The 23,433-nt window shown below is 47.8% G+C and overlaps 1 protein-coding gene across 1 annotated transcript in view; it reads left to right on the plus strand.

Moving 5' to 3' along the window:
* Positions 1–1,040: 1,040 nt before the first annotated feature.
* The window catches only part of mrc1a (mannose receptor, C type 1a), a 213,876-nt gene continuing 191,483 nt past the window's right edge, over positions 1,041–23,433 (plus strand). The window contains exons 1-3 of the mRNA XM_038798045.1: positions 1,041–1,238; positions 8,647–9,048; positions 19,853–20,023. Coding sequence (XP_038653973.1) covers positions 1,172–1,238; positions 8,647–9,048; positions 19,853–20,023 — 640 coding nt within the window. The 5' untranslated portion in view covers positions 1,041–1,171. The remainder of the gene's footprint in view (positions 1,239–8,646; positions 9,049–19,852; positions 20,024–23,433) is intronic.

Consider the following 23,433-nt stretch of genomic DNA (forward strand, 5'->3'; position numbering starts at 1 on the left):
AATATTGACAAAATAGCTTAACTTTTCACCAAAATCCAACTAAGAAAGTCAAAAAAGGATATGTTGATGTGATGTACACTAAACCGAATGAATGTACTGAACTGTCTTAAAGGGCCTTAAAAGGGTGAGTTTTTCTTTTCCAGCAGGACATAGAACATACAGTGCAGAAGGAGGCCATTTGGCCCATTGAGTCTGCACCGACCCACTTAAGCCCTCACTTCTACCCTATCCCCCAAACCTAATAACCCCTCTTAACCTTTTTGGACACTAAAGGCAATTTAGCATAGCCAATCCACCTAACCTGCATGCCTTTGGACTGTGGGAGGAAACTGGAGCACCCGGAGGAAATCCACGCAGAACGTGCAGACTCCGCACAGACAGTGACCCAGCCGGGAATCGAACCTGGGACCCTGGCGGTGTGAAGCCACAGTGCTAATCACTATGCTACCGTGCTGCCCCTGAACTGGAACAGACCTGTGGGCACCATTTCCCCACCAGACCTTTTGCAACAGATTATGTGTGCCCATCCAAATGTGGTCGAGCATGTTTAAGCAAAATGTTTATAATGCAGTGACACAATACAGGCATGCAAACAAAACCTTTAAATCAAGTTGACACAGGGGTCCCTCAATGCTAATACCACATCTCCAGCATCATTGTCACTGGAAAGAAAAATGAAGGCGTTTATCTTCCAGTTTAAAAAAATGTATTTGCCACTGTTATTTTCCGCAGATTTGGGATGAAGTTTAATTTCACTCTGGTGCAATTTTGTTTTGTTTTTCCGTGAAAGTCACAATATAATTGGAAAATCAGGAAAATTAGCAAAATATCACAATGCCTTTTCCATGAATTAATCATCGGGAGAAAGTTCGAAAAAGTCTTAAAAATGTTACTATCCAAATGATATGTATCTGATTCCCTGTGACAGGGTAAAGGAAGAGAAATGTAAATATGAAATAAAGCTGATGAAAGCAAATTTTCTTGACTGGATTCCTGTTATTGACTGCATGTCACATGACAGGATATTCTACTTGTGCATCTGTACTTATCAGCTCAGCCTCTGCTAGGAGTACTTTTAATTAGGAGTTTCCTTTATCACCAACTCCCTTGTTTTGGGGGAAAGCAAGATCATTTAAAACTTTATCACCTTCGCACAAAAAAAACTAACAAAATGTCGATGATGTGCGGAATTCTGTCTGTTGCTTTACTTTGTGCTATCCAAACCGTCACATGTGGAGGTAGGTTATTTATGTTTTATTTCTTGTGGTGTTTTTTCATTATAGCTCATTGAAATGTTTGGAACTTTTAGAAACCAAAGACTCAGATTGCAACTTTCTCCTTCAACTGTTTTTGCATTTTGGAGGCAGCATCTACTTTAGCTCTGGGCTTGTTTTACATAACTTAATATCAACACTTACGAATTGGGCGGCTGTTTCAGAGACTCCATTCAAGTACATTGCACCGTGATCTTCTTTGGTGTAAACTTCTATGTTTCTATAATTAATCATTATGCAACACTTGCTAGTCTTATTTTTAAGATTCGCTTTTAGTAAGTTTTGCCAAATGTAAGAGTCCATGCAAATATTTTAGACTCTCAGTACTTTATTTAGAAGTTGTTTCAATTTACTGTTATTTTATGGAGCCAAAGAATATTTATCAGTGGAAGTCACCTTTGTTCGAATGTTTACTTTTGAAAGTAAATAGCATTCAGAAACTATTCTTCATACTGAGAGACATTGATTTAAGCACAGATTGCAAAATGATACATCTCACAGGGGCCTTCATTTAATGACGGGGAGGCTTGCATTTAATAAAGTTATACCTTCGTTGGAGCATTACACTAAAAAGAATGGAATATCTGACTTGATTGTGTCTACAAAGTCACATAAATAATGAATGTGACAGGTTTGACGTGTTTATCAATCACTGGATATCAGATGAAAACAAAAATCATACCAACACAATTTTTTAAAATTGGCAGTTGGGATTTGAAACAAGGTTTTCAAAATATACATATGATATACTGCAGAAGATGCTAATGTTTCTTGACATTATTATATTGCTTGTGTGTTAAATATTACCTAGAATCAGGCAGACGTGTTGAGTGGGATGGTAAAAAGATGGTTGAAGTGTATGAAAAGTCCGTCTAAAGTTTTGGAATAACCCAGCTGTTGGCAGCTCAAAGGGTGACTAGCTATCAGACTTTCATCAAAATATGGTACAGTTGATATACGTTCTCATCTTGTCTAATTTCTCTTTGAATTCGCCTTGAGATAAATGATAATGTTGAAATTTCTGGGTGTATTAAAGATTAAAGTGCTGTGGTTAAATTGTATTGATCAATGTCATATAATTAGCTTTGCTTGAGTTAGCTGCTGGATATGTCACAGGGAAATAAATCATTCATCTTTGAGATGAAGAGTGGCATTTTTTGATTGAATCAGTGAAGATTTATGGCACATGAAGAGGCCATTTGATCCATTGTGTCTGAACTGGCCAAAGAAATGAGCCTAATTCCAGCTTTCAGTATTTGGTTTATGGCCCCACAGATTACGGCATTTTAGGTGCACATCCAGACACCTTTTAAATCAGTTGAAGGTTTCTGCCTCTACTACTTTGAAGAAGTAACATATGCTGTGGATAAAGGGGAACCTGTGGACATACTGTACTTTGATTTTCAGAAGGATTTTGATAAGGTGCCATATCAAATGTTATTGCAAAAAATAAAAGCTCATGGTATAGGGGGTAACATATTGGCATGGGTAGGAGATTGGCTGGTTAACAGGAAACAGATAGGAGGTATAAATGGGTAATTTTCTGGTTGGCAATATGTGATGAGTGGTGTGCCACAGGGATCAGTGCTGGCCCTCAACATTTTACAATTTATATAAATGACTTGGATGAAGAGACCAAAGATAGGGTTGCTAAATTTGCTGATGACATGAAGATAGGCAGGATAGTAACATGTGAAGAGGACACAAAGAAGCTACAAGCAGCTACAAGGGGATATAGATAGCTTAAATGAATGGGCAAAGACTTGGCAAATGGAGTAAGGTGTGTGAAAATGTGAAATTGTCCATTTTGGCAGGAAAAATAAAAACTAAGCAGATTATCTAAATAATGTGAGATTGCAAAGCACTAAGATGCAGAGGGATCTGGGTGCCCTAATGCATGAATAACAAAAGGTTAGTATGCAGAAAGTAATTAGGAAAGCCAATATAATGTTAGCATTTATTGCCAGGGGAATTGAATGCAAACTTAGGGAAGCTATGCATCAGTTTTACAGAACATTGGTGAGACCACATCTGGAATACCCGTCAGGGATGGGCGGACATTCAGTCCTCATTTGCTCTACACCTCTCAATATCCTCCCATTTATTGTATCCTTTGCCTTGCTTAACCTCCCAAATGCATCACCTCACACTTCTCTGGGTTGAGTTACATTTACCACTTTTCTGCCCACCTGACCAGTCCTTTGGTACCTGTCTGCAGTGTCCAGCTCTCCTCTTCGCTATCAACCATATGGCCAACTTATCTCCAAATCATTAATAAGTACCACAAAAAGCAGTGTCCCAATCTGTGGCTTCACTGGGGAGTTCCAGCGAGTGGAGTTCCCCACTGCACAAAATGGGGCTATGTGCAGCCTCGGTCGCGCACTCCCTGTTCAGGCCCTTTATTCAATGCAAGCCTTACAAGTGCCAGGAAACACGTGGCTAAAGGCGCTCGCTAGAATACATTATTCAATTTTGGGAGAATCTTGCCTGGAAAGTATTTATCTATGTGGAAAGAACCACATCCTTCATCTCCAGGAGTAGGTTACCTTTTTGGTCTTTTATGCACCTTATGCCTTCCTTCATTTTTGTTTTGCTCTGAATGTATAGATAGAGGGCGTGATTCTCTGCTGCCCACGACGGGTCGGAGAATCGCGGGAGGGCCTTCCTAACATTTTTCCCAACCTCCCGCTATTCCCCCCCCCCCCCCCTCCCCCACGGCCGCCCCACGACATGAATCGCTGCTCGCCGTTTTTTTACGGCGAACAGCGATTCTCCCCTGGCCGATGGGCCGAGTTCCCAGGCTTTTACGGCCGTTTTCACGAACGCAAACACACCTGCTCTCACCGTTCGTGAAAATGGCCGCAAAGTGCCGTTCCAGATAACCATGGCACCGATTGGCACGGCCGCACCACAGCCGTGCCAAGGTTCCGAAACCCGCGCACTCTTTGTTCCTTCGCCACCCCGCAGGATCAGTCCACGGGGCGGCTGAGGGGCATGACGGCCCGCGCATGCGCGGGTTTGCGGCATATGCGTGATGATGTCATCTGCGCATGCGCGGGTTGGAGCCGTCCAATCCGCGCATGCGCGGCTGACGTCATCGTGCGTGTCAGCCGCCGTGACCCTTGGAGCGCGGGCTTAGCGACGATCGCTAAGCCCGCGATGCCATTCTTCACGGGGCCGCGCTGCTAGCCCCGACCGGGGAGGAGAATCGGGTCCCGGGAGGGGGCGCGGAGGCTGCCGTGAAACACGGCCAGTTTCACGGCAGCCTTCACGACTCTCCGCATTTGCGGAGAATCGCGCCCAGAACATTTCTGGCTTCTACTTTATTTTGTTTGCCAATATTCTTTCATGTCCCCTCTTTCCTTTTCTAACATCTTTTTTGATTACATCCCTCCACTTTCTATACTCCTCTCGGCTTTCGATAGTATTGAGGGCCCAGTATCTGACATAAGTTTTCCTTTTCTGTCTTATCGTACCCTGTAAGCTCCTTGACATCAAGGCGCTCTAGATTTGGCTGTCCCACCATATTTCTTTCTGGAAACATGTTTACTCTGAAATCCTTCTCCACTTTGAATGCCTCCTACTGTTCCGACACTGATTTACTTTTAAGTAGCTGTTTCCAGTCCATGTTTGAAAAATCGTTCCTCAGTTTCGTAAATTGGCCTTGCCCCAGTTTAGAACTTTAACTCCTGTTTTATCTTTGTCCTTTTCCAAAATGATGTTAAAACCAACTGAACTATGATCACTACCACCAAAATGTTCTCAAACATTTACTCCTTTCACCTGCCCTGATTCATTTCCTAAAACTAAGTCCAGAATCACACCTTCTCTTGTTGGACTTGCTACACACTGGCCCAAAATATTCACCTGATTGCACCTTGTGGTAAACACCACTTGTAGTAAACACCACTTGTAGTATATTGTATGTAATATAGCACTGCCTGTATATTACAGGTATGACGGTAAATCCCTGCCTGCTGGCTCCGCCCAGCAGGCGGCATATAAAAGTGTGTGCTCTCCTGCACTGCAGCCATTCTGGTTCCAGCTACAGGAGGCACAACATCTTGTTCAATAAAGCCTTGCTTGTTCCACCATTCTCATCTTGTGGTAATTGACGGTACATCACACCTTAAGAATTCTGCTCTCATCATACCTTTTATATGAACATATATGTAAACATGCATATTAGGAGCAGGAGTAGGCAACTCGGACCCTCGACTTTGCTCTGCCATTGAAAAATGAAAATCACTTATTGTCACGAGTCGGCTTCAATGAAGTTACTGTGAAAAGCCCCTAGTCGCCACATTCCGGTGCCTGTCCGGGGAGGCTGGTACGGGAATTGAACCGTGCTGTTCACCTGCTTGGTCTGCTTTAAAAGCCAGCGATTTAGCTGAGTGAGCTAAACCAGCCCCATTCAATAAGATTATGGCTGATCTAATTGTAACCATAACTCCACATTCCCGCCTACCACCAATAATCTTTCCTTATCAATAATCTATCTACCTCTTCCTTGAAAATATTCAAAGATTCTGCTTTCACCACCTTTTTGAGAACGAGACTTACAACACCACTGAGAGAAAAACAATTCCCCTCACCTCAGTATTAAATGGACGATGCCTTATTTTTAAACAGTGAACCCTCATTCTAGATTCTTCCAGAAGGGAAAACAATATTTCCACACCCATCCTGTCAAGACCTCTTAGGTTCTTGCATGTTTTAATCGACTCACCTCTTACTCTTCTAAAGTCCATTGGATACAAGCTTCCCTCTTAAGCCAACCCACCCATTGGATCTAAAATTGGCTTAGTGACAGGAGGCAGAGGTGATGGTCGAAGGCTGTTTTTGTGACTGGAAACCTGTGTCCAGTCCTGGGTTCCTTGCTGTTTGTAGTGTTTGTGATGATCTAGGCGTGGAAGTAGGAGTTACTATCAGTACATTTGCAGATGACATTAAAATTAGTAGTGTGGTAAACGGCAAGGAGGAAAGTCTTAAACTGCAGGATGATTTAGATGGGCTGGTCAGATGGGCAGAACAGTGGCAAATGGAATTTAACCCTGAAAAGTGTGAGATGATGCATTTTGGGAGGCCTAACAAGAAGAGGGAATACACACTGAACGATAGGACACTAGAACGTATAGAGGACCAGAGGGATCTTAGGGTGCATGTCCCTGCGCCTGAAGGCAGCAGGACAGGCAGATAAGTTGTTTGAGAAGGCACATGGAAGGGCCGAATGGTGGTGCACTGGATAGCACTGGGACTACGGTGCTGAGGACCCGGGTTCGAATCGCGGCCTTGAGTCACTGTCCGTGTGGAGTTTGCACATGGGTTTTGTCATAATATGCACACACACTCATCATGAGGTAAAAACAGGCAGTGATAGACACCCAGGTTAGCCAATCAACACACAGGACAGAACACAACCAATCACTAGACAGAACACTAGAGGGGAGCTTCCTACTATAAAACACACGAGGCATCAGCACTCCGCCTCTTTCCACTGGTGACAACTGTAGTGACAGTCAGGGTGTATATATTAGTTAGCACCTTCTACACGTGGCTCAGGGCTAGCCTGGTTGAGCTAGTTAGTATTAGCATACGTAGAGTAGTAGAGTGTCAACCCACAGCAAGCTGTGTGCCTTGTTACAGAAGTTCAATAAATCGTATTGAACCAACGTCTAAGTTTGGTGTCTACTTTGGAGTCTTACTGCATCCAGTTGCAGTCCGTGTTACCCCAGGGTCAATAACACGACAGGTTTCACACCCACAACCCAAAGATGTTGGGCAGCACGGTAGCCTTGTGGATAGCACAATTGCTTCATAGCTCCAGGGTCCCAGGTTCGATTCCGGCTTGGATCATTGTCTGTGTGGAGTCTGCACATCCTCCCCGTGTGTGCGTGGGTTTCCTCCAGTGCTCTGGTTTCCTCCCACAGTCCAAAGATGTGCAGGTTAGGTGGATTGGCCATGATAAATTGCCTTTGGTGTCCAAAATGCCCTTAGTGTTGGGTGGGGTTACTGGGTTATGGGGATAAGGTGGAGGTATTGACCTTGGGTAGGGTGATCTTTCCAAGAGCCGGTGCAGACTCGATGGGCCGAATGGCCTCCTTCTGCACTGCAAATTCTATGATATCTATGTGCAGGTTAGGTGGATTGGCCACGCTAAATTGCCCCATAATTGGGGAAAAAAAATAATTGGGTACTCTAAATTTATAAAGAAGTAAAAAAAAGAAAGCATATGGGATAATTGTCTTTATTAACCGAGACATAGAATGTAAGAACAGACAGGTTATGGTGGAGTTGTATAAAATACTTGTTGTGCCACAAATTGAGCACTGTGCCTAGTTCTGGTCACCACATTATATGAAGGATGTGATTACACTAGAGAGGGTGCAGAGGAGATTTACCGGTATGTTACCTGGGCTGGTGCATTTCAGCTATGAAGAAAGGCTGACTCGGTGGGCTTTGTTTTCCACAGAGCAGGATGAGGAGGGGCCGTGATTGAGGTGTACACAATTATGAGGGACATAGATAGAGTGGATAAGAAGGAACTTTCCCCCTGAGTAGCGAGATCAATAACCCCAGGGGCCATAGGGTGGCACAGTAACACAGTGGTTAGCACTGTTTCTTCGCAGCGGCAGGGACTCCGGTTCGATTCCTGTCATGTGTCACTGTCTGTATGGCGTCTGCACGTTCTCCCCATGTCTGCGTGGGTTTCCTCCTGGTTCTCCGGTTTCCTCCCACAAGTCCCGAAAGACGTGCTTGTTAGGTGAATTGGACATTCTGAATTCTCCCTCATTGTAGCCAAACAGGCGGCGAAGTGTAGCGACTAGGGGATTTTCGCAGTAACTTGATTGCAGTGTTAATGCAAGCCTATTTGTGGCAATAATAAAGATGATTATTATTCAACACGCCATCGCGAATCGCGCCGCTATCGAGTGGACTAGGCGAATCCTGGCCTTTCTTTTTTGTTGGAATGTATCCATTCTGTGTATTTTGAAATATCCCCTTAAATGTCTGCCACTTCAACTCGATTGACCTTAATCAACCTAATTTGCTGGTTTACTTTAGCTAGTTCACTTTCATGCCCTTAGAATGACCCTTATTTATGTTTAAAGTAGTCTTAGGCCCACGCTTCTTTCCCCCAATCATATTCTGGTCTCTGCTCTCTGGGGTCATTATGAGGTCATTAATTAATCCTATCACAAAAACTATCCCAATAAATACTGGGGTAGTTAAAATCCCCTACTAGCACTAACCTACTGTTTTTGTCATCCTGCTTAGTCAAAATTAAAAGTAACCATTGAATTATTAAGGGTGCAGCAGAATTAAGAAGGCATAAAAGGAAACCTAACAATCCGTGCTGTTTGTGTTTCAGATCCCAACATTTTTGGAATATTCAATGAAGACCATAGCAAGTGTGTGGAGGCAAGAAGTGAAACATCTGTGGTAGCGACGGCTTGTAACACTGCTGCGGAATCACAGCAATTTAGATGGGTTTCTGGTAAGAGGCTCATGAACATCAAGTTCAAACTGTGCCTCGGAGTTCCCAGCAAGGTAACCTGGGTTCAGGTAACTCTCTATTCATGCAATGTAACCAGCGATCTGCAGTCATGGGGGTGCAGGAATGACACACTCTTTAGCATCGAAGGAGCCGACCTCTACTTCAACTATGGAAACAGGAAAGAGGAAAATATTATGCTGTACAAAGGATCAGGAGCGTGGAGCAGGTGGAGGATTTATGGCACCAAAAATGATCTTTGTTCGATAAAGTATGAAGGTATGGAGAATGATCAAACACCGGGAATTAATAAGTTATTTATTGCATCAATGTGTGTACTTCTGAAATATGTGAATGTATATGTCACCGTTTGTTAACCATCTTCAGTATTTTTGTAGTGATTGTTGTCTAGCTTGTTAACTGATGTGTTTCATTCCATCTTCAAGTATACACAAAGTTTGACTGGAATTTGATGCCCCACCGTGAGACGGCTGGCAGGTGGGTGGTGGAGGCACCATTCCGTTGCAAAACCACCCCACTAGTATTTTACTCGTGGCAGGGCAGGTGTTGTATGGCCTGCCCACCCTTGGTCCAATGAAGCCTTTAAGTGGCCAATTAATAATCACTTTAGATTCTCCTCCCACCACTGGTACTTTACCAGTGGGTAGGATGGGTGCCTGCACTACATAGTAAGGCCTGTGGCATCAACTGCTCAGTCCTGGCGGTGGGCATACTGAAGGAATTGGTGATAGAAAGTGATGGTGAGGGTTAGAAGGGGCAGTGAGAGTTGGTAGAGTCAACGGATGAGGGTTCAATGATGACGGGTTAAGGGGCTTGTGGGTTGTTGGAGGAGATACGGCAGGAGAAGCAGATTCTGGGGATCAGCAGAATGGGGGAGCATGCAGATCTACTATGACAAGGGTGGGTTCCTCGGTTAGGTAGGGGACATGGACGTTAATCTGGATGATGGGGGGAGGGTTGAATGGTCAAATTTTACATTGGGGCGTCAATGGTTACGGAGGGGCGGGGGGAGGGTGTGGGCCGCAGGGGAAGGATAAAGGTGTTTGACTAAACATCGTAGCTACAAACAACCAATACTGCTCATGTTGCGGATATATCAAAATGCTGCAAGGTTATCTGGGTGGGTCACCTTAACCAAACAACTGAAGGGAAACAACAGGGTATAGTACTTACAATGCTAGGGACTAGGGACAGCTGTTCATATGAAGGTCAAAGGCTCAGAGTGCATGGGATTCTTCTTGCTCATGGATCACAAAGCCCGGGTAAATACCTCTGCTTCTCTGCACATGCATGATTGCTTCAGCCCTCATTAATGTACTGGGGAACTATTATTTGCGAAAGTGTCATAAGAATCATAGTGTACCTTTGCAACCAAATGTGAATTCAAAACTTCCTAATCTTGCATTCCCTACAATTTCCTCTTGGCCCACCCATTCCATCTGCAGCAGGGGTGGAGATAGTCTGTTGACCAGTTATCCCCGTTGCCTAGGATGATCTTGGTGTCCATCCTCTGGAGTCACCCAATTTCCTTTGGCTGTCCTGCAGTAGGGCAGCTACAATTTCTGCAGTCACAGAAGACAAAGCTCAAGGGGTCACGGGCAAGGGGGATTCCAAAGGGCCAGACACACTTGCATCTCCCTGAGCGGCATCACCTGGGAGACCTTGTCAGGGCACCAAACAGTGGCCAGCCGTAACGACACCTGGGGGGGGGGAGGGGGGGGAGGGGGGGAGGGGGGGGGAGGGGGGGAGGGGGGGGGGGTTGGTCCCCAAAGCCATTGGACATGCCTGAATGGTCGGGGACATGGCAAGTTGGCACCATGGCACTACCCTGGCACCCAGACATCCTGGCACCATGGCAGTGCCATCCTGATACTTCATGAGTCCAGTGTCGCTGCCTGGGTGCCAGACTTGCAAGTGCCAGGGTGCCCAGGTGCTAGGTTGGCACTGCCAGGGATCAGGTCGGGGGGGGGGGGGGAGGGGGGGGGGGAGGGGGAGGGGGGGGGGGAGGGGGGGGGGTTGGTCCCCAAAGCCATTGGACATGCCTGAATGGTCGGGGACATGGCAAGTTGGCACCATGGCACTACCCTGGCACCCAGACATCCTGGCACCATGGCAGTGCCATCCTGATACTTCATGAGTCCAGTGTCGCTGCCTGGGTGCCAGACTTGCAAGTGCCAGGGTGCCCAGGTGCTAGGTTGGCACTGCCAGGGATCAGGTCGGGGAAGGGGGGGGGGAGCCTTGCCAGTTAGTGGTTGAGGGGCCCTCCTCAAGTTGGGGAGGTGAGTGGAGAGGGGATCAAAAGAGCAGGAGGGGATCTGAAAGGGTGGGGGTGTGGGGGGGGGGGGGGGGGGGGGAAGATCGGGGCTGCTGGACAAAATGGCACCCCGGTCTCCAAGGAGCCTTTCCTGCTGGTGAACTGTTTTCATCTGCCTGAATCCTATTGCCTGGGGACTATTGGTTATCCCATGATATATTTTTATTACATTGTACAAGGCCAAACGGGATAAACACTCAATTTACGCTGGAGAAACTGTGTGCCCTCGTCTCTGTACCAACGTATGGGGGAGGGAGGGAGGGAGGGGGAGGGTGGGTGGTAGGATATTCTGATTATTAAAATGGTTAACAACACAGTTATACAAAAACAAAGTGTACAAGCACTAAACGTTTCACTGGAGAGACCAGATACCCTCACCTCTGTGCAGCATAAAGGGGGAGGAGGGAAGGGGGGTGGTGGGGGGGAGGGAGGGATGGGGGTTGGTGGGGAGGAGGGAAGGGAGGTGGTGGGGAGGGAGGGATGGAGGTTAGTGGGGAGGGAGGGATGGGGGTCGGTGGGGAGGAGGGGAGGGAGGTGGTGGGGAGGGAGGGAGGGATGGGGGTTGGTGGGGAGGGAGGGATGGGGATTGGTGGGGAGGAGGGGAGGGAGGTGGTGGGGAGGGAGGGATGGGGGTTGGTGGGGAGGGAGGGATGGGGGTTGGTGGGGAGGAGGGGAGGGAGGTGGTGGGGAGGGAGGGATGGGGGTTTGTGGGGAGGGAGGGATGGGGGTTGGTGGGGAGGGAGGGATGGGGGTTGGTGGGGAGGAGGGGAGGGAGGTGGTGGGGAGGGAGGGATGGGGGTTTGTGGGGAGGGAGGGATGGGGGTTGGTGGGGAGGAGGGGAGGGAGGTGGTGGGGAGGGAGGGATGGGGGTTGGTGGGGAGGGAGGGATGGGGGTTGGTGGGGAGGGAGGGATGGGGATTGGTGGGGAGGGAGGGATGGGGGTTGGTGGGGAGGGAGGGATGGGGGTTGGTGGGGAGGGAGGGATGGGGGTTGGTGGGGAGGGAGGGATGGGGGTTGGTGGGGAGGGAGGGATGGGGGTTGGTGGGGAGGGAGGGATGTGGATTGGTGGGGAGGGAGGGATGGGGGTTGGTGGGGAGGAGGGAAGGGAGGTGGTGGGGAGGGAGGGATGGGGTTTGGTGGGGAGGGAGGGATGGGGGTCGGTGGAGGGGGAACCAATACGGCACTGCCTGAACTATCTATCGAGGCAAAGAAAATCCCTCAATTATGATGAGAAACATATCAGCCACAATTGAATGGCATAGCAGACCCGATGGGCCAAATGGCTCCTGTGTCTTGTGATCTTATGATGTGACAGATTCCAGAAGTCCCCCAGAGGGGGGAGGGGCAACACAGTGTTGGGCACAAGTGAGCCTCATGTGCACCCTCCACTCCCAACACCAATCAGTTGACAGCCTTCTAGCGGTCACCCTCTGGGTACGGGTCCTCCCCCACACTGAGTGCTGCGGATATCACAGGCCCAGGGGCTGCCTCGATCCTGCCACCAGGATCGTCAACAGACGGGATCTCCTTGGGCTCTTCCCGGGATCCCGGGCCAGAGGGAGGTGGTAGTGCAGATCCCTGCTCTGGGCCCAGTGCCCGGTCACCAGAAGGCCCTGGAAGTATCTCCAGAAACTGCTCCGGGATGGCGGCGGAGATGCCTGAAGACAGCAGTTGGGACAGAGGGTTCTCCAAACCTTAACTCGCTAAGAACCCAAGAAGTAGGGGGTTATCGCAGCCCCTGCCCCAGAGAAATCAAACAGGTCTCGGGTGCTAAATTGCACCTTGCTGAGAGGGCAGCGACAGATCTTAGGTTTTCCTCACTATCCCCTCTTTGCTTTTGTGGACAAGGCGTGACATTGATAGGAATGAACCTGGAGTGACACCGTCTGTGGGGAAGAGTGTCACACACTTGTGAGACCATTCTGGAGGCCCCTCCCCCCGGGTTGTCTCCTCATCCCTCAATGCTCCTCCCCCGAGTTTCCGGCTGGGACAGAGCACCCTCTGAGTCGAGGTTGCGCACCTCACCAGCGCCACCCACAGGGGCCTGAGCAGAAATGTCGCCGGGCCCGGCATCCGATGACTAAAACCGGGCCGGGGTTGTTGCTGGGTGATGGTGGCTGAGGCATGATGCCTGTACCCGAGCAAGTAGCCAGGGGCATTGGGTCAGTCAGGGTCAGAGAGATCCTAACCTGACTGCTGTCGAAGCGTCCTGTTGACTTCTTCACGCCTTCCGGTCATGCGGAAGCTCCCTCACCTCCATGCCGGCATCCGAGGTGTGGGTGGGTGCCGGCATGGCTACCCCCACCGGGGGTTTTTAGTTGCCAGGCCAGTGGAAGGAGAGGGTGTGGCGGCACCAGCTGCGGATGCCTTGGTGGGTACAGCCCCAACTTCTTGCAGGCATGACACTGCACGCCACCAGAAGACATGGTGAGTTTTATCCTAGAAAAGGATCTCAAAAGCTCCTTCCAGGACCTCCTCCCGGGCCAGGCAAACAAAGACCTGGCACCGGAAGGAGAAAACATGTGAGGGTGGCGTCTTTGAGGCCGTGCGGGAGTGGTACCACCCCGGACCGGACCTCCCCAGTAGATGGAGTTAGGGGAGGAGGAGATCCATGGGAATAAAGGGCGGGACATTAGAGAGAATAACTCTGTTGCCTCTAGCGGGTCCAACATCCCACCTGTCCCTTTTCCAGTGCGAGGTGGACCGCCCACTCGGCTCTCAGAACGAGGACAGACTTTCCATACACCTTCGAGGCTACAACAATGGCCGATGGGCCGACAGCTTTGGCCATAGCACAGGCGCAGGCCTCGATTGACATGATAGGGTGGGCATAACACTTCACCCTGAGTATGTGTCATGAGGCGAAACGGTGATGGAGCCTCAGAAGCAGTGGGGAGGGTGGAGGCCGCCAGTCCCGCGTAGAGAGCCCCGCAACTGGCGTAGGCGGCATTGCTGCCATCCCAGTCAGACGTGGATGATAGTGGAGAAGGGGGAGGGAGAGAGCAATTGAAGGGGGAAAGGCACAGAATGATGGGGCGCAGGGAGATGGACCAGTGCCCCAAGGGCAAGGGAGGAAACGGGAGGGAGGAGCAGGAAGGTGAGGCACAAAAGGACTGTCTGGTTCCCCCAAGCGCGACGGGGAAAGGCTAGTGGGCTGGTCTTCCAAAAGGTCTTCGATTCAGCGGGGGGGGGGGGGGGGGGGTCTTCAGCGCAGCAGGGACCCAGCATAACACGGATTAAATGAAACAAAAATCGCTTATTGTCACAAATAGGTTTTAAATAAAGTTACTGTGAAAATCCCCTAGTGGGATGTTATCCCATCTCAGCGCAATCAGCAGATGAAAATGAAATAAAGTCCAGATGCACCAACCTTCCTTTCCCCTTCATTCCACTCCAAGTGCTGCAGCAACCTCCTGTTTCCTGGTGGGCCTCAGGCCATAGGACCCTGCAGATGAAACGAGAAGCAAACAGTTCCGGCTCCTCCTCCCCTCCTTCTGCTGCAGGCTGTGGAAATTCAGGAAGGTAGGCAGGAAGTGCGTAAATCCAGTACCAAGCTGGAACTCAGGCCAGGCCAAACCTTCAACTGCAACCATTTCTTTCCCTCTCTGCAGCTCCCCATAGCAGTCACTCAGCTTCAAATAAAACAGGCAGCACTAAATCTGTCCTTTTGTCCGTTTTCCAGGTTTAAGGAACAGCAGTTTGCAAAGTTCAAAAAACACAATTCAGGAGCTCATAGGACATATTCACTCTTGGAGTGTAGTGAATGTATTAAGGCTACCATTCACCATTGTATTACATTGCATTACATTACATTACATTGTATTATGTTGATGCCCTTGTGGGCTCCATTTATGGCCCACAATGGTATTACATTACATTACATTGTATTATGTTGGTGCCCTCGTGGGCTCTGCCTATGGCTCCGCCCCCTCGGGGGAGGTATATAGATCTGCAGCCTGTAAGCGGCACTCAGTACAGAGCAGTTTCAGGCACAGTTCTAGCTGATTAAAACCACTGTTCACTTCAACTCTCCGTCTCGTGTGAATTGACGTTCGCTACATAGAGTATGAGCTTCCCCAATGAAGGGGACAGGGCAATCATTAGTAGTTGTATAAATAAAGCTGGCCAATGCGGTACTGGCTAGTGAAGGAAGCAGTGGTGAACGACTGCTGCTGTGTACATATTGTTGTCAATAAAGTTACTTTCCCTTTGACTCTACAAACTTGTGCTGGATTCTTTGTGGCCTTCGCATGAGCTTAAGCTTGCCAGCAGGAAAACCTCTTAAGTGGGGGAGAAACATCCTGAGGCTAAAATGAACGGCAAAGTGCCGTTGGATAGCGGGACGTTTCACTGCGCTGCAGCTGCTAACAAACCCCGTTAAATGCCCCATTGAGCAGACTTTAACTTGAGTCCGCTGAATCACGGCCGTAGTTTTATCTTGAATTATGAATTTCCCCCCTCTGTCTCGAATGAAATTTTTGTTCTCTTGTTCCTAGATGCCTGCAGAGAGAGGCAATTATACTGAGTGATTATATAATTTTTAGAATTATCGTACGATCAACAGTAGTCAAAATGAGGAATAGATTTTGAAATGCACCCTGGGCAGCTTCCGAGATATGCTATACTTTTTAGCCCAACAGGCAAATAAGCATGCTGGGAAATGAGGAGTGATAAATAACTGACATGAAGGCTGGAAAACAATTTGGAAATTGTGACTATAACACAGTTTGATTCAACTTAAAATAGCAAATGACCATGAATTGGGTGCTAGTATTGAAAAGAGCAAACTTCAGTGGGATTAGAATAAATTGACCCAAAGAAGGAAAGTTAGCAAATGTCCGCAGTGAATAAGTCATTAGTGACTTTTTAAAAAAAAATTTAGATTACCCAATTATTTTTTCCAATTAAGGGGCAATTTAGCGTGGCCAATCCACCTACTCTGCACATTGTTTGGGTTGTGGGGGCGAAACCCACGCAGACACGGGGAGAGTGTGCAAACTCCACACAGACAGTGACCCAGAGCCGGGATCGAACCTGGGACCTCAGCGCCGTGAGGCGGTTGTGCTAGCCACTAGGCCACCGTGCTGCCCCGTCATTAGTGACTTTGATGATGGAATGGAAATCCCCGGGCGGGATTCTCTGCTGGCGGGATTCTCCATTTTCCCGGCACCCGGGGGTTTTCCGACGGCTTGGGGCTGTCCCACAATGGGAAACCCCATTGACCGGCCAGCGGAACGGAGAGGCCGACCAGCGGGTCGGGGCAAAAAAGTGGAGGGGCGGAGAATCCAGCCTCACATGTCCACATTTTCTGATGAAAATCCACGCTGAAAGGCAGCATTGGAAGAAGTGTAGGTAGAAGTATATAATTGCAAAGAAATAGGCCAGAACTCTCCGACATTGCCTGTGGTGGGAGTCTCCAGTCCCGCTCCCGTGGATGGAGTTTTGGCTGAATGGCAAATTCTCGCTGGCAGCAGTGGCAGGGTGTACAAGACCTGGGGAATTCCGCGCATAATGATAGTTCAGTGAATGGGCAAAACGATGGCACACAATTTCAGTGCAGGCAAATGTGAAGTCAATCACCTTAAAACTATATAAAATAGCATAGGGTGCTTTCTAAATGGTGAAAAAGCTAGAAATAGTGGAGATCCAAAGAGGCTTGGGAGACCATGGCAGGATGGCAGGATTCATGGCAGGATTCATTGTTCCTCGACTCCGATTTCGTAATCACCGATTGGGCGGAGAATCCCTTCTGACGGCCAAATCGGGGGCGGCGGCGGTTTGACGCTGGTTTTGTATCCCCATCCCCTCCGAAATCGCGTTGCACTGCGCCGTTGGCGCATATCCTGAAGGCCCTTCAGGATGCTCCGCCCCCAATGGGCCGAGTTCCTGACCACACTTGACGTGTGGTCTCATCCATGCGGGAACATGGCGTAGTGGCTGCGGACTATGTACAGTGTCGCCACAGTCGGGCCGGAGCCGTGTTGCTAGCCGGGGGGGGTGCTTCCGCGGGGACTGGTGGGATGTGGCCAGGGGGTTGCCAGGGGATGGACAGGGAGACATTATTTGGCAGGTCAGGTGCCCGCACGTCCGGCACCATGTTTTACGGCCTGCCCGCTGCAGGTCATTGCCGTGCGCATGTGCGGCCATGGACTCGGACATTCTCCAGTTGTTTATATCGTGGGAGCCGGGAGTTTTACTCGGCGCTGCTGCTAGCGCCTCATCGGTCGCAGGATCGATGAAGGGTTGGCGCCGATTTTGCTGTCGTAAAACGCTACAGTTCCCACGCTGGCGTCGGCACATCGCCTCCAAAAAAGGTGATTCCAGCCCACATTCTTTTATGGGATGTGTGCTTCGCTGGCTAGGCCAGCATTTGTTGCCCATTCCTAATGGCCTTTGAACTGAATGGCTAGCTGGGCCACTTCAGAGGGCAGTTAACATACAACTGGAGTCACACGTAGGCCAGATCAGGTAAAGACAGCAGATTTCCGTCCCTAAAGGGCATTCACGCATCAGGTGGGTTTTTCCAACAATCAACAATGATTTAGTGACTTTTAATTCCAGATTTCTTTTTATTGAATTCAAATTCCATCCATCTGCCACGGTGGGATTTGAAACTGGGTCACAGAGCAGTAGGCCTGATTACTAGATCAGCGGCCATACTACTACACTACCACCTCCCCGCTAAGTAGTCTGATCATTGTAATGTCATGAACCAGTGGAGAAAATAATCAAAAAGTCTACTAGAATGCTGGCCTATATACCCAGAGAATGAACACAAGGAGGTATAAGTCATGCTTCAGCCAAACAAAGCTGTTTTAGACAATACTTGGAGCACTTGAGGCAAATCTGGGCATCACACCTTGAGAAGGATAAATTGCTCTTTATCAAAATACACAATATATTTACTAGATTGATACCAGGACTTCAAGCACTACGCTATAAGGAGGATGTAATAAGCCAGCACATATTCCCCACAAGTTAGAAGAATAAGGGGTGATTTGACTTAAGTTATAGATAATTAAGGGGAAGGGTGGTGTGTGGTGCAGTGGTTAGCCCTGGGTCACTGTCCGTGTGGAGTTTGCACGTTCTCCCCATGTCTGCGTGGGTTTCACCCCCACAACCCAAAGATGTGCAGGTTAGGTGGATTAGCCACACTAAATTGCCCCTTAATTGGGGAAAAATAAATAACTAGATACTCTAAAAACATTTAAAAAGATAGTTTTGTTTTGTCTATCTACCCTATTTTTTTACTAGTTGGGATGCATGGGATCAGGATCAGAGTAAATAAATTACAGCCAGACCCTTCAGGAGTAAAATTAGGAAACAATTCTTGCTGTAAACGGTTGTAGAAATATGGACCTCCTCACAAACAACAACTCGTGCTTGATGAACTGTTAATTTTAAAACTGATACAATGGATGTTGTTATTCAAAGATATTAAGGTACCTGGGGAAAAGGCAGAGAAAGAAAATTAAACTGCAGATTAATCATTATCTCCTTGAAAGGCAGAACAGATTCAAAGTTCTACTCGTGTTCCCAGCTGTGGAAAATGTTCAAAATGCGAGGTGGCAGACTATCTATTAGAATATGCTCCAACAGGACCAAAAGGACTACATCAATAAACAGAGTTCTGTAGCTAAGCAAAACCTAACCCTTGAAGAAAAGACATATCATTGTGGCAGCATGACTCAGTCGTTAGCACTGCTGCCTCACAGTGCCAGGGACCTGAGTTCAGTTCCAATTTCAGGTGACTTTCTGCTTGGAGTTTGCACATTCTTCCTGTGTCTGCGTGGGTTTTCCCCGGGTGCTCTGGTTCCGTCCCACAGTCAAACAATGTGCAGGTTAGGTGGATTGGCCATGATTAATTGCCCCTAAGTGTCCAAAGGTTAGCTGGGAATAGGGCGGGATATTGGCTGAGGCAGGGTTCTCTTTCGAAGGGTCGGTGCAGACTCGATGGGCCAAATCGTCTCCTTCTGCATTGTAGGGGTTTGATTCCATGATTATATAAATGTTAGAGCTAATAATATTAAAATTAATTAATATTGTGGGCATATGTAAAAAAAAATTAGACGGACAAAATCGAAAATGTAAAAGGAAGTAATCAGAATTTATGTAATGATGCACTTTCACAGACTTCATTTGTGAATATAGGGAGAATTTATTATTACGAAAACAGCAACTTTATGGCTTTACCTAGCTCCATACATGTATCCTGCCTAAGAGGGTTCCACCTCCTGCGGTGATTACCTACTGAGTCCCTGTTGGTCCCCTAAGCCAGGTGACCCTTACTCTGCTGTGTTGCCTTAAAGTGAGAATCACCGCAATATGAAAACTAAAAAGTATAATTAAAAGGACTGAGGGCCAGTAATGAATGTCTCAAACTAATTAAGGAAATGACAAGATAAGTATATAGAGAAAAGCTAATGGACCAATTATTTGAGATAACTGTAGAAAGAAATTAGCTCTGAAAAATTAGAACTCAAGATGGGTAAATCCTTGATGTCATGTACCCTATTCATGAAAGAAAACCCAGGGAAGAGATACTAGAGGTGCTGACCACACTTCCTCTTTAAAAATACAAATTGTGCCATAGCAATGGAGAGTGCGCAGTGTAACATACTTGGTCAAGAAGAGAGAGAAGGATAAATTGGGTAACTGTGCGCCAGTAAGTCATGCTTGACAATCTAATGGCCTTTAAAGTCGCAATTTTTGACATAACAGTTCTTCAGAATCCTATTTCTCTTTCAGATTTATTTACAATATTTGGAAATTCAAATGGACAACCATGTGTAATTCCTTTCAAGTACGATGGGGTGTGGTATACAGACTGTACTACTGTGGGCAGATCTGATGGCTTGCTTTGGTGTGCAACTACTTCAGACTATACTGATGCCATGTGGGGACTTTGCCCAATGAAATGTAAGTATGTCAAAATATTGTCTATAATTCCATAACTGCATTACTTTAAATTCTCTGAAGAAGGCAGGAGCATTTCAAAAATCGGTTGTAGATAATTTCTGACCCAATTTAAAAACAAAACTGGTTTGATAAATGTCTTTGTGCCTTTTTTCATCCCCACCATTTCCGGCATGGCACAATGGATTTTCCTTTGAAAATTCCACAGTATGTTTTGAGTTTGTAATGAAAGTAGGAACAATGGAGAGATGTTGGCCAAGATGCACTGGAAATATATACTCCTGCTGGTGGACTGGCACCGCAATATACAGGCAAAGGCATAAGTACATTCATCAAAGGAGCAGCGTCTCCTTCTGAAACCTGGCTAACAAGTCATCTTGCACATCTGTGAAGCTCGCAATAGTCCTGAACGTTAATGTTATATCATGCACTCCCATCACTGAGGTATAACCCGAGATTAGTATCAGCTACATCATACACTAGCATCAAAGTGAAGCACGTATGAAAGTGGCACTGCACATACATAAAACATAGAGTAGAATCATGGCGGGTGGGGGAGCAAGACCTGGTGTGATGCCAAAAGTCAGTATTCCAATGCTGGGAAATAAGTTTAGATTCATGTTCTCCTAGACTTCATGGTGGCTTAAAGATGGGTTGAGTGTTCCGTGGAGCAATGTCAAGAACCCTATTTGCATTTCATGAATGCTCATCAAAAGGCCAACACAACAGAATCTTGCTCCCCTGCAATTCAAGCACCCACCAGTGGGAATTTGGATCATGTTTCATGGCTATATATAAGTGGTGAGCACCTGGCGAGGTTGACTTCTTCCCGGACTTGAGGAGCCATTCACCTTCCTTCCACACTTCAAGCTTTGTTACAGCATACAGTGACCAGGACGGAAAAGTTTCAGGAATGTCCTCCAAGCCTCCCTGAAAAAAATGAATCACCAACATGTGGGAATCTGTGGCTTGAGACTGGCGAAGCTAGAGCAGAAGGATCATGTGATGTGTTAGGCAGGTTGGTTCGATGTGGACTGCACTCGATGCAGGGAAGTTAGAAACAGACGTCTAACACTGTAGAAGATCCAACACTGTGTTATTCAACTATAGAACTGCTATACATATTCAGCTGTGGGTCGACACTATACTGACCTGACTGGTGACTTCGTAGTAGCCTGACCAGACTTACTAGCTACCGCATGGTGTTTGCACTTGCTAGCTCATGGACTCTGACTGTCTTAGAAGCTGGGTCCTGAGAGAGTGGGAAACCTAGTGCCCTCTGGCTTTATAGTGGTAGTGTCCTGTCTGGTGATTGGCTGTACTGTGTTGTATGTTTACTGGTCATCCTATGTGTCAATCACTGCCTGTCTGCATCTCATTATATACATGAGTGGATATTATGACCTCTCCCTTTTTTTAGTTAAATAAATACTGAGGTATGTAGTAGGGCAACTTGTTTGACAACAACAGCTGTGGCTGACCAGCCACCCTCAGGCAACTGGACATGAACATGATCAGTTGGGGCCAGCTCGGGTAGATCCGTGGTATGAGTATCATATGTGGCCTTCTGTTGGGCCCGGGACTACTGCATTTTTTGTAAAACCGTGAGGTGGTCAAGGTGGGGAACATGGCTGGAACTGTGGTCCTCAGAGTGCGATTCATGAGCATCTGCGCTGGAGACAACCCAGTAGACAGTGGGGTTGCCCTGTATGCCAGCATTGCCAGGTTGAAGTCGGAACCTGAGTCTGCAGCTTTGCACAGCAACCGCTTGACAATATGGACCCCTTTCTCGGCCTTCCCGTTTGATTGCGGGTGGTGGGGACTGGAGGTAATGTGGTGGAAGTTGTAGGACTGTGCAAAATCAGACCATTCCTGACTGTAAAAGCATGGACTGTTGTCGCTCATTACCGTGAGCAATATCCCGTGCCTGGCGAATGTTTCTTTGCTGCTTTGATGACCGCCTTCGACGTGAGGTCGGACAGTTTCACTACTTCTGAGTAACTGGAGAAGTAGCCGACCAGGAGTACGTAGTCACGCCCCTTGGCTTGGAAAAGGTCTACACCTACTTTGGACCACAGAGTGGTCACGATCTCGTGCTGTTGCAATGTTTCCTTGGGTTGAGCCGGTTGAAACTTCTGACAGGTGGGGCAGTTGAGGACCGTGTTGGCAATGTCCTGGTTAATGCCCGGCCAATAAACCGCCTCCCGAGCTCTGCGTCGGCACTTCTCGACTCCAAGGTGACCCTCATGGAGTTGACCCAGCACCATAGCCTGCATGCTCTGAGGAATAATGATCCTGTTGAGTTTCAGAAGGATTCCCTCCACAACCGTCAGCTCGTCTTTCACATTAAAGAATTGGGGACATTGTCCCTTCGGCCAGCCATGGGTAAGGTGTTGCATCACACGCTGCAGTAGAGGATCTTTGACCATTTCCTCACAAATTTGGACCACCCGTTCGTCAGAGGCTGGGAGGTGGTGGCATGCAATTGCACTTGCGCTTCTGTGGCAGATGAAGTCACCTTGTTCACACAGTGTGGTGATGAACCAGGATAGGGCATCTGCAATGATCAGCTCTTTGCCTGGCGTGTAGACAAGTTCGAAGTCATATTGGCGGAGTCGAAGAAGAATTCACTGTAACCGAGGTGTCATGTCATTTAAATCCTTCTGGATTATGTGGACTAGAGGCCTGTGGTCCGTTTCCACTGTGAATTTCGGCAGGCCGTAAACGTATTCATGAAACTTGACTATTCCTGTCAGGAGACCCAGACACTCCTTTTCGATCTGGGCATACCGTTGCTCAGTGGGAGTCATGGCCCTGGAGGCATATGCCACTGGAGCCCAGGATGAGTAGTCATCTCGCTGGAGGAGCATCGCCCCAATGCCGTGCTGGCTTGCATCAGTTGATATCTTGGTTTCCTTGGTTGGGTTGAAGAATGCCAGAACTGGGGCTGTGGTGAGCTTTGCCTTCAGCTCACGCCTTTCCACTTAATGTGTGGGCAGCCACTCGAATTCCGTTGACTTCTTGATGAGATGGCGGAGGGCCGTCGTGTGGGATGCCATATTGGGAATGAATTTCCCGAGAAAGTTGACCATCCCGAGGAAGAGGAGGACCGCCTTTTTGTCCTCCGGGGTCTTCATGCCGTTGATCGCCAAGACCTTGTCGGCATCTGGCCGCATGCCCTGCTGCGAGATGTGGTCACCTAGAAACTTAATATCTGATTGACCAAATTCGCACTTGGCCCTGTTGAGCTGGAGACCATGTTCATGAATTCGCTGGAAGACCTGCTTGAGGCGAGTGATGTGTTCCTGGGGCGTTGTGGACCAGATAATCACGTCGTCCATGTATACTCACACCCCTTGATGCCCTCCATCATCTGCTCCATGATGTGGTGAAACACTTCGGAGGCAGATATG

Source organism: Scyliorhinus canicula, chromosome 5, assembly GCF_902713615.1.
Source record: "Scyliorhinus canicula chromosome 5, sScyCan1.1, whole genome shotgun sequence".
Classification (NCBI taxonomy): domain Eukaryota; kingdom Metazoa; phylum Chordata; class Chondrichthyes; order Carcharhiniformes; family Scyliorhinidae; genus Scyliorhinus; species Scyliorhinus canicula.